The 11,949-nt window shown below is 40.9% G+C and overlaps 2 protein-coding genes across 2 annotated transcripts in view; both read left to right on the forward strand.

The window, feature by feature from the left end:
* Window positions 1-9,524, forward strand: part of LOC138007856 (actin-related protein 6-like) — a 16,831-nt gene extending 7,307 nt beyond the window's left edge. Inside the window, exons 8-15 of the mRNA XM_068854954.1 lie at window positions 1,044-1,102; window positions 2,388-2,466; window positions 2,895-2,939; window positions 4,333-4,396; window positions 4,806-4,865; window positions 5,382-5,457; window positions 6,314-6,376; window positions 7,500-9,524. Coding sequence (XP_068711055.1) covers window positions 1,044-1,102; window positions 2,388-2,466; window positions 2,895-2,939; window positions 4,333-4,396; window positions 4,806-4,865; window positions 5,382-5,457; window positions 6,314-6,376; window positions 7,500-7,632 — 579 coding nt within the window. The 3' untranslated portion in view covers window positions 7,633-9,524. The remainder of the gene's footprint in view (window positions 1-1,043; window positions 1,103-2,387; window positions 2,467-2,894; window positions 2,940-4,332; window positions 4,397-4,805; window positions 4,866-5,381; window positions 5,458-6,313; window positions 6,377-7,499) is intronic.
* Window positions 9,525-10,576: 1,052 nt separating this feature from the next.
* LOC138007852 (uncharacterized) overlaps window positions 10,577-11,949 on the forward strand; it is a 22,990-nt gene continuing 21,617 nt past the window's right edge. Inside the window, exons 1-2 of the mRNA XM_068854942.1 lie at window positions 10,577-11,011; window positions 11,532-11,893. Coding sequence (XP_068711043.1) covers window positions 10,936-11,011; window positions 11,532-11,893 — 438 coding nt within the window. The 5' untranslated portion in view covers window positions 10,577-10,935. The remainder of the gene's footprint in view (window positions 11,012-11,531; window positions 11,894-11,949) is intronic.

Raw genomic sequence — 11,949 nt, forward strand, 5'->3', positions numbered from 1 at the left:
ACAGCGTGACATAGCCCCTTAAAGGCTCCTTTGCATTTTTTTTCAACTTCATGGAATGTATTTCATCTGTCTTAAAAAGACTTTTTGCGGATACATGTACATGTATTGTCGGCTTCAAATTAAAAAATAACAAATCAGGCAGCTTACACCAAGTACTGGACTGCTGGTCTGCTACCGGTACCTCAAAACTGTGTGTGCTCAATCCTTGAATGGACAGGAAAACAGAAATCACTGCCAAAATTACTCAGAATTCAGGGTCCCTTTTGTTTTTTTAAACAAAACTTTTCTGGTCCAAGGGTCGTGTTCTGTGCGAATCTTTCTCATGTTATTCGTAAAATTTTGGGAAATTTCCAAGGAAAAGTTGGGGGGGAGTTCATGTGCAATAGCCAGCGAGTTTCACCGGCTGTTTTGTAGGAGTGCTATATGTAAATAATAATATTGTTTTAGCCTTAATATTATCTTCTACTTCTGTTTAGATTTTTACTGCTCGTGTACTCTTTAGATTGGGTTGATTCAATTCATTATTTTGTTGTAGTGTCCCCAGCTTGTGGTCTAGGGCTGAAGACTAAAAAATGATTTCACTTTTATTACTGCACAGTATTTTCTGTACATTCTATATTCTTAGCCCCAGGAGGCAAGAATGAAAGCGTTTTCACACAAATCATGGTCTCAAAACCTTATGTGTCTCTTTCATTCTGTCGTGTTTCTGTTAAACTTGAACTGCTGACAGTTCTCATTTTGGAGTTACATGTAGCATTCTTTTGAATTTTGCATGTTGTAGTGAGGCCATGAAGGTTTATCAGCATTAAAGCATTAAGTCATTTTTTTCATTGCCACTATGCAAAAGGTCTATTATCATACAATTATAGTAATATTATTGCTAACGGTTAACAAAAAGCTCTTAACAGTTCATTATTCTTGGCTCTACTGAAAGAATGGCAATGTCCAGGGATGAGAATACACCGGTAGATTTCTGGTAGTTTCTGTGTGCAATAGTTATTTTACTCTGTGCAAGCCCTTCATTGGTGTCTCTGTTTTTACAGGTCAAGGAAGACACCTGTTATGTGTCAGATAACTTCTATAGGGATATGCAGTTTGCTAGGTATGCGGGACATAAAAAAATATTATTTGTGGTGATGGTCACAAGAACGATTTTAGAATAAGTGCAATCTTACATATTTGAACTGTGAAGTGGACATGAAAGGCTTGCTTGCAACTGCTGGTCAAGCTACATGTACGGTGATCTTTTTCAACCTTTTTTCAAGGCACAAAATTGGAGCCAGGAAATTTAAAACACTATACCAATAATTTATTTATTTGAGGAAAGGTGCCATAAAGGTAGCAAAAGAGAAGGCGGCACTCCTCTAAGCAGCAAGGAGGTCACCATGGCAACAAAGTCAAAGTCCACCTCCCAGGCACTTGCCAACATATCACTGAGAAAAACCAGTTTGTGGAATGTATACTTAACCCAAAATATGGGAGGTAGGGAGGGAAAAAAAGTAAGCAAGTGATATACATATAGCAACTGGAGACAAAGCACATGGCAAGGCCCCTGCAAACCTCCAAGACATCCCCCAAAATATCCCAGGCAAAACTGCTGCTTTGCTTTTTTTTTAACTTTGCCTAAATAATGTTAAGCCTGATAAAATAATTTATAATGAATTCTTCAGGAAAGTATGGGCTATAAATAAGTTACTTTGTCAAGAGCAAAAAACGCAGGCCCCATAGAAGGACTGATTGCAAATACTCAATTCTTGAATATGCGTGTCCTGTTTTCCATCATGCACTTCCATGCTACTTACATGTGGGTGAAAACAGAAACGTGCCATGCGTGTTATATACCCACTGTTGTCATTATACACTGTGCAACCCAGGCTTTACAGGCAACAGATAGTAATCACAGATTGCATGGGTTGTTACCAGCTAAGCACGTGCCAGCGTATTCCCTTTGGTCAACCAGAGCGTTTGTGTTACTAAAGTTAAGACCGATAGAGCCAGGAACAGGTTCATACTCAGTCATGCCTCCAGAATTTTATAGTCTATTAGAATAATATAGTTATTTTAATTAATAGTAACTTTTGGATACTTTTATTCTTTTATCATGTTATTTATTAGTACATTTTTTAAAATTATAAATTATGTAAGACTTGGCATAATTCAGCCAAAAATTTGCTAAAACTTGGAGTTTATTTGAAATGATATCATTGGCAGCTTTTTTCCTGGTTACTAGTCTTTGATGGCAGCACCAGACAATGCAAATGACTTGTGTCAAGAGACTTTTTGAAAAAAAAAATTGTGCATCAAAGGAAAGTTTAAATTTAAACTTTCCTTTACCATTCAAGCAATTTATTATATTTGATTTGCACTTTTTGTCTGTTTACATGTAGGTTAAAAGGAGCTAGAAATACTGTTTTGAGGGACTATGTGCTTCCTGACTACACCCATATAAAAAGAGGATATGTTAAGGTTGGTACATACACTTACATTAGAATAACTAAATGTGCTGGAAGGTCACATGTTGCATTACATTTGGGAAGAGTGGTGGCAAACTACAGTCCTGAATAATGTCTTGGACTTAAAAAAGCCCAAGAAGCTGCTATAATACCAAATAACTCCATTTTATGAGAGCTGCCACACTGCCGACAATTGAAAACCAAACTTAATTTAGCTGAAATTGTGTTGGTCCTGGCATCTTTAACTAAGTTAGAATATATGATTCAAGGACTCTGGTGCTTGTGCAGTACTACCCAACCCAGTCACTGCAACAAGTAATTAAAAATATTATTAGGCAACAGAGGCAGTAGTTCTACTTGATGTGTATTATACTAACTTGTCCTTGCCCATCATTTGTCGTTTGAATGTTTTCAGAGCTAACTGTCTCTTTTTCAACTCAGTCAGCAACTGAAATGTTACTTGGACCGAAAAAGGAAAATGAACAGGTTTGCATTCATAATTACCCTGTACTGTAACCTTGAATACCCAAAAAGAATACCCATAACACTCTCGTAACATTCACGTGGGAGGGCGTCTCACAGCCCTTGTTACGGACGGTGCCTACTATTGTTATTGCGCATGCACTCTGCGCATCTCAAGATACTCGGATTTCCTATGGGTGTTGCTTCTTAATACAGGGATATTTTCGCGCGGTTCAAAACTATGCGGAGAAAGCAGAACTTAGCAAGTGTTCTTGGTATTCAAAAAGAAAATTGGGGGTAACCACGCATTTTTCAGAGATAATTAAGCTTCAATTTGGAAAAGAACGCCATACATTGCTTTGTATTTTAAAGCATTTTACAAATATTGTTGATTAATTATCTTCGAAAAATGCGTGGCTACTCCCAATTTTCTTTTTGGATTTCAATGACACTTGTCAAGATCTGCTTTTCCCGTATATTCAGTAAACCGCGCAGAATACCTTTGAATTAGTGGGCACCGTCCTTAAAAGGAAAACTCTGTGGGACGTTAAAGATCCCACACACTATTCAATAAGAGCAGGGCACGAAGTTCTCGGTGTTGTGGTCTGGTCTGATCGAGGGCCACCCTCACGAAATAAAATACTTCACATCACGATTAGTCTGCCAACCGGTCACTGGGAACCGCTTGCTGTAAACCAATGCAAGGGGAGAGCCAAGTGAAGCCAGTCTACACTTGCATTTGCCGTTCCAGGATCGGGCTTGCAAGTCATCGCAGCCGGGAAATGTTCTGCCAGTAAGAACGGAATGTCGCATTTTTTAATGCGGTAGTTGTGGATTTTGTCTGACGACTTCCTCCACTCAGGGATCCCAAAGGCATTTATGTGCACACTACACCTTTCTTTTAGAGATTCTCGATCCGAGGCCATTAAACGAAGGAAATACACTGTAGGTCAATTTCTTCGAAGCAAGACTTGTCAGATGGAAACCAACTTTCGTGGGAGAAGATCAAAGTAAAAAGAGTTATGTAAGATCAGAAATTTTGTCTGGAAGCCAACTTTCCCTGCGAAGGCACAAGTAAATTATATCTCGGACCTCCTTTCGCTTGACCTTGAACGAAAACATCGCAGCTTCAGGCATCGGTAGATTCGCAAAGATTTGACCAGTTTACTCCGTTTTCTTAGTTTTCACTAAATAATTCGTTCTTTTTTAAAGAGATTAAAAGTTAAGGTTTTGTGGTACTTTAACCCTTTCCTGCCGCCTTTATATTCAAGAAAATCGTCAAGCGTTACTGAGTAAAATCTGTAGATGTCCTTCTTTTCTTCTCGGGGACCGGTCGGCTACGAGACAGTTTTAAACGAAGATCATTGTCTTGTTTATTTCTCACCACTGATTGCTACCTTTTGTGCTCTTCTTGTAGGTTTTGCGGATGAATAACGAGAGATTTGCTGTTCCCGAAATCCTATTTCATCCATCTGATATAGGTAATCGCAATAATGACGGCCAAGCTCTTGGAGCTGGTGTCAGTGGAATTCGCGGCTCTGCAGCCCATGCATATCCCCTCTTACCCCTGCATGTGCTCCCTTTTTTGTGCAAAATTTGGGGGTACAAGTAAAGAGTATTATGGTATTTTAAGAAGCGACCTATAGGAATCCATACTAACAGTCTCTGGGTTGTCAGAGGCCTCTGTGTAGTCTTTTGGACACCCATTATTGTTATTTTCTGTCCCAATGTTAATGTCGATTGTCCATGCACATTGTTTCATTTGCCATTATCGCACATTGCATTTTGTCCTTCCAGTCAGTAGTTTTTGTAAATGTCTGTTTTTATGTCTGGCAATCCAACTGTCAATGTGCAATATCTTGAGCGTCTTTTCTTTTCTTTGCGTTGTAGGAATTCAAGAGATGGGAATACCAGAAGCAATTACTCACGCTATAGAGCAGTTACCATTAGGTAAGCAATCACAATGCGAGTCCTTTTCTCACTGCGCGAGAGCCGTCGTGTGTCACTAGGGCGGGTTATTTGTCGGTTTTTAGGGGGTGCGTGAGTACCATGGGTGCCAGAGGTTTTTCTTGCGCAGTTTCCGGTGTCGGTCATGCCGACACCGCCGCTCGTGCCGTTGGCCTTCGGCCGCCGAAGCGAAGCGAAGAATTTCCGTCCGCCGCGCGCGAGAAAAAAATTCTGGTACCCAGGGTAGCGCGTGAGCGAACGGAAAGGGAAAGGGAAATTGATTGGAGGTTTTTTCGTACCACCTTCACCGCGCCCAATTTTCCTCCGGGCTTCCCAAACCATAGAAAACGCAGCTAACACGGGGGTTCCCGCTGTACACTTTTAGTGCTGTTTTGAATGTTTAGTGCAAAAAGTACAACTTGGAAACCCGTTGGCTATTATTCTTCTAATTGTCCTCACACAACATTGACGGAGATTGCCGTGAGCCGTGTTTACCTTCTCTTCCTTTCTTGCTTTCAGAAATGCAACCGCATTGTTACATGAACATATTGCTGACTGGAGGAAACTCTCTTTTTCCAGGAATGAAAGAACGAGTGTAAGAAATGTATTTAGCTAAAAGATATTTCAGCGCTGTACTAGTAAAAGCAGCTCCTCTGTTGCTTTGTCTGTCGAGCAAGAAGTTCCCAGAGCTGCTGCTGAGGGGCTTTCACTTTTTACGTGGCATTCTTCGCTTTCCTCTTTTGATAGTGACATATAGCAATAGCGATAGTAATAATCTACCGGACAATTGCAGAGGGGGTGGGGGTGGGGCGCCATCCCGACACCCTGACTCCCATTTGGGCTTCGTTTGGAGTGGTTTGTTTGTTTTTTTTTTGTGTGTGTGTCGTAATAAACGGAATGGCTGTGCCTTGCTGATGAGGCCTAACAACCCCCAAACAGTTGTCCATGGCTGCCAATGAACCAGGTGAAATGGTTGTGTGCGTGCATGACGTGACGGCCACACCAGGTTTGGTGTTATGTTGTGTTCATCTTGCTTTTAATGCTCTATCTTACATATGTCATATGTTACTGTTCATAGCCTATTCTGACTTCGGTTGCATGCATTAACTTCGAATTCTAATTGTTTCATTCGTTGTTTTGTTTGCCTGTTTGTTTGTTTTTTTGACTGCCCATAGTCAAGTCTTGCTGGATGTATGTATTACTTAGAATTCTAATTGGGCCGTGTGATTGTCAGGGCTTGCTATGATGCGCCAAAGAACTTACTTTGGCGTTGATTTCACGACACGAACCAGATACCCAATCAAAGATAAATTCATTCTTATGGCGAGCTTTGTTTCTCGCCTGTGGTGCGCTTGAAAAGGTTTAACTTTAAATCCTAGGAAAGAATAGTTTCGGTGTCTGTCTTTTAAATAAGTAGGCATGATTGCATCGTCGCTTTCTTTCTGTCTCAGATTTTCGGAAGTTCGAGCTCTTGCTCCTTTTGACGTGGATGTCGCTGTTCATTGTCCTTCAAGGTTAGCTTCCGCTCAGCCTCTCTTTCAAAACGAGTTGAAGTGGGAAAACCCTTACGTCCGGCATTGGCCTTAAATAGATGCACGCCCAATTTTGACATCCAACACGAAGTGTCCATTTGCTACCTATTCTCATTCGCGTAAAAGCCTTCCCACGCCGAATTCGGTAATCGCAAAACTCCGTGCCACAGTGGCAGCTATTCTATTGGCCCTAGAAGTCCCCAGGGAAATTCTAAAGACATTTAAAAAGCCGTTTCGTGCAAATTTCTCTCTTCTCGCACGTCTACTGACTCAACAGTGTCTGCAAATTTTTCCACCTTCCTCCCCTTCATGACGCGTATGGTAAGCTTATTAGACGAATGTGAATTAATTACTATTTCCAGCAATAAGTTTAGGGTTAAGGGTAGCGTTCTTCTTATCTGTTTATCTTTACTTAAAGAGCAGCATTTGGGGGACACTTTGTGACGTTAACTGTCTGTTATTCCGAGACACGAGTGATGTTGAAGTTGGGGAGACTGAGAGCAAGGGGACACTCCGTGACGCTTATTGAAATCCCGCGCGCATCTAATTAGGGTCAATCTTGGACATATTTGATAATTATTCCGTGAGCGCGAGTTGGATATGAGATTGTAAACCGTGGCGATTAGTTGGTTCTAATTAGTCTAATATCCAACAAGCGCGAATGGAATACTGTATTGTTTTGTGAAATTTTCATTAGATTCTGAGCGCCTGGACACTTGGAAATTAAAGCCAAATTTTATTGAATTTTTCTGCTTTGATTTATAAAACGATCGGAAGTTGTCATATTAGGTCATACGGTAGATGAGCTGATCCTCATCCCACTTGGTTTGATGTCTCAGTCATGTCTCGTTTAAGACTTCTTTGCAACTGCCAAAGTTGCTTATTAACTGCAATCATTTTTCGATTTTGCCTCACTGCAATGGCCCAGTATGAAGTGTGTACCACCAAAGTTGCCGGGTATTTTGCTATTGAGATCTGCAGTTCTGTTATTCTATTCTTACGTTCTGCGATTGACTACCAAATTCTCTTAACAGGAGCACTTTTTTTTTCCGGAAAATGCCAGCGTCGTTACTGATTATTCCACAACCTATTCATGTTCTTTTAGGCCTATTGCCCATGCGTGGGAAGGTGGGGCAGCTTTGTCAAGGACAGACTTGTTTTTGAACAAGATGTGTGTCACTAAAGCAGAATACGAAGAGAATGGAAAGAACATTTGTAGAGAGAAATTCGATTCTTGACATTGCCACCTCACCCTTGGGCGCGTACATTGGTGCATTTAGTTTGTGTCGAAGAAGATGACCTCTCCCAACATCCGGATGAGACCGCAAAGAGCAGCAACACTCGCACGTTCATGTTGGAAAGATGTACGTTGGGATTAAGCCGGAGTCTAGAATTTCGGATTTGGTCATCATTCCAAACAAAGATGGCTGCAGCTTGAGTGAACGAACCTCTCACTCCGAGAAAATTTGCCTCGTGGAATCGCGGAAAACAAACTTTTCACCGAAGTAAGCTGTACAGAAGAACAAAAAAGAATGACGGGCAGAATACTATCACCTCTGTGAAGTACACCCGATTAGCTTTCCTAAATGAAACATTTTCCTTTTAAGAACATCGAAAACCAGCTACTGTAGCCTTGTGCAATAACACTCAAATAAACAAAATCAAAGGAATTTAGAAGGTGCTGTCTTTAACTTTTCCTATAAAATATAATTTTAGAGTATTTTTATGTAAAAAATCAAATACTTGGCCACTCCAATTTACGTGACGCCTCTTGTGTCGTGTACATGCGTACAGAGATTTGAAAATCAAGCTGCTAGTTACCTCGTGAGGGTTTATGTAATTGAATACTAAGAGCATGTGTGAAGTGAATTCGTCTCCTGTAATTTTGCTTTAAAATCTGCGTATCATGCGCGCGATTGCGCGTGGTTGTTTGGATATGCTCGCCGTCCGATCAACGAGAAAACGCTGAGCAATTTTGCCTATTAAGGATGCGTTTCTGGGAACTGGGCAACCGTGGGATAACTTATGCCAACATTTGGATTAAATATATTCTTGTCTGGAAGGCTCATTTTCAAACCTTTAAGCCCTGGTCAAACGGCACATGATAGTCGATGATAGTTGAAGCTCGGGCTTCCGTTTGACCACCAACTATCATACACCATCATCGACTATCATCAACTATCATTCATTTTGAGCTTGTTCAAATTCTTCATGATAGTCGAGGATAGTTTTCCTCGTTTGACCACGCGTATGATAGTTCATGATAGTCAGATGTTTTTCCCGAAAATTGGCGGGCTCGCTTAAAATGGCCGCCAAAAGTTCCTCATGAGGCTCAGCTGCAGCTTCAGAAATTTGTGTTTACATCCAAGATGATAATCATGACAAAGAAAATATTGAAGACCAAGATAACATAGAGAAGATATCTTCTGAAGAAAGCGTCAACTCGCAAGAATTATTAGAGAAACCGCAAAAAAAGAAGCGTATCACTAAACGTTCATCGGTCAAGAAGGGCAATGCGGTGAGATGGAGTAATGACCTGATATTACGTCTAATAGACGAATATGAGACCTGGCCCTGCCTCTGGGAAGCCATTTTAGTGTTCACATTTTTACGCGGAAAGAGCCTGGAACTCGCTGCTTGCGTGACTTTGCTTGCGCGACTGCCGGTGAAATACCATCAAGTCCATCAACTATCACGAACTTCTTTGGCCGTTTGACCATGTGAATGATAGTTGGTGAAAGTTGATGATAGTTTGGAGAGAATCAACTATCATGCGCCGTTTGACCAGGGCTTTAAAGTTGTGTTTTTCTCAAGTCGACTTTATAGCCATTTCGTGTGGAAGTTTGTCGTCAGTAAATTTCGCCCCGCTGGTGATAGCGTAAACACGTGTTCATTAATATTGTATTCGTATGATTTACTTCTGTCGCTTGATTTCGATCCTTGCTCTATCGATTTCTGATAGATTTTATTGTAACCTTATGTCTAAAATGCTTTTCTTGCGTTTGGGGTAATTTTTTTCCCAAAAAAGCTTCAGAAGTACTTTGTCGGTATAGCTTTGAAAGTTGACGACTGAAAAAGACTTGTTATATTGTGGAGGAATAAATTGTGGCCTGTACTGTTTTAGAGTATCATGCCCAAGTTAACAACAAGAGGAATTCTCTGCGTTCACACAATAGAGCAGAAACCCCGATGGCGACGAAACTGACGCGAATGTACAACGACGTGGTCTGCCACAGGTATCCCATGTAACAGCGTACGTTGACATTCTATCAGCACACCTATCGAGGTCAAGACAGCTGTCCTTGTCTTTTCCGAGGAGATGCTCGTGTAAAGGTCGTGTTCATACGCGATTTGTCCTGTGTGGTTGCAACTTGTTCAAGTGGTTTACCACAGAACGACATCCCTCGAGTTACTTCACTTCTACCACCATCGTCTACGAGCGAGCTTTTTGGCGAACAAAGGGAACTATTCGGTGAAATACCTACAAATGTGTACAAGCTTCCAATATTCTGGTTGGCTATATCTTGCATAGCGTTGCATGAAAGAGAGCTTGCGTCAAATACCGGAAAATCCAGCCACCCTCCCTAGTGGCGACTGTAGGACCATTTACCTGTTAACAGAAATAGCAATGCAATTAGCACCCCCGGGCATACACTTCTAACGTGACCAGACGGGTCAAAGCACGTTACGACTGGTTTAAAGTTTCTATCTTCCGTGATGTTTTGTTTCTTCTGCGTTTGTGTTTTTAGTATTTTGTTGTTTTGGTTCAAAATATTTTTTCTTCTTAACACTTTCTGAACGTTCTGGGAATAACGTTATATGTTTAGTTTCAATTTCCCTCTTTGGTCTTCCCATCCTTAAAACCCACAACAAACGTGTACTGGCTCACGATTTTTGAAGGGGATTTTGCGGAGTTCCTTTGTACAAGCGTCGATGATCGGTAACTCTCTTCTAACAATCTCATCGTAAAACAGAAAGAAAGTATATCAGAATGCTCCCAATATTTAACATGGTGGGATGCTACTCCTGTTTGAAGTTAACTGAATGCAACTCAGATTACCTCTGAAGCTTTATCAAAGGAGAAATCATCGAATTTTGACATCTCAGTGAGTCGCTCCTTTTTTTGTTTTTACACGCTTTCAAAATCATCATACAAATGTAAAGTAGCCTTTCCCTTGCGTCACCTATTAATATCTGGCACGATTTCACCACGCTTTACCTATTGTGCTAAGGTTGCCCTTTCGCTTTTCTCCGCAAATCAAATTACGTTACAATGACTAAATGTTATTTTCTCCCTTAATTGAAAACGCCTACTTCCGCCTCTCTCTTGTCAGTTTCAATTGTCGCTTCTTTTCCCAGTTACTTCCGTTTGTTAAGAGCTCGTATTCTCTCAATGTCCAGTCAGAACGAAGAAATGAGAATACCAGTTTTCGTCAGGTTTAGGGTGGACCCCTTAATTGGACGTTCACCGCGAATTTTCTCCAGTCTTTTTTGGCTGCAGAGACCAAACCACGGAGGTTGGAAGCATATAGCTCCTCTGCATGATGGAGGCGTTCCCAGTTAGAAGATTGCTGGCTAAGCTTTTGGTGTTTTGCGCTCTTTCCCGTTTGGCTGAAGGTGAGGGCAGGGCAAAAATAAGGTAGCGATCGAAATTAATATAGCTTTACTCGTTAATTTCTGGTTCTTTAATAGCTCTCATCCTTATGAGGCACAAATTTCTAACAGATGAAACAACCTGATATGAGTAAAATGATATTTTTAGACCTAGGCACTCACTGCAGTAACAAGAGTCTTTGGCTGATTTCGTATGATTTGAATATGAGGTTCATTTGCACCAGTAATACATGCGTACATCCTCAAATTGCACACCACTGTGGCGAACAAAATGTAAGGGAAAATTTATTTTCTGGAATTACAATTTAAAAAAAAACAACAAAACAAACAAAATCGTAAAAAAAACCGTTCTCTGAGTTTTTTTCTTCCATTGTCGGAGAACGTTAAAGTAAAACCATATTTGGGCTCGTTTCAACGGAACGGAGATCTAAGTAAGCACCTTCGTCTCACTCGTTGAAATACCAAAGTGGATTTAATTATAACTTATATTTGAGTCTTCATGCATGATTTCTATTTCTCTTAGGGCAAAACCTCTTCCAAAGCGGCAAGGTAAACATGACCATGTCATCACCGGGCTTACTTCACTGCAGCACCGTACAATACCCTTCGGTATTTTCCAGTTCTGCGAATATTCGTGTTTTTGTATCCATCGGCCATGAGGATAAAACTTCCAATAGTGTTCACGATTCAGCAGTAGTTTGGACAACTGGTGTTACTCGAAATAACTTCCGTGTCTGCGTATTGGAATCAGGACCTGGTACGAATGGATCCTTCGTTGTCAACTGGATTGCGTTCCGCGGTACGCCCTCTGGAGCGCTCGACGGCACCGCCTCGTTCAGTACGTTTACAAGCGGAACAAAGTGCCAAAGAATTGATTTCATTCAGGTACACCGTCCGTTTAAACAGAAACAAATAACGCGATAATTGCTAAACTACTACAG

This window comes from Montipora foliosa, chromosome 6 (genome assembly GCF_036669935.1).
Source record: "Montipora foliosa isolate CH-2021 chromosome 6, ASM3666993v2, whole genome shotgun sequence".
Classification (NCBI taxonomy): Eukaryota; Metazoa; Cnidaria; class Anthozoa; order Scleractinia; family Acroporidae; genus Montipora; species Montipora foliosa.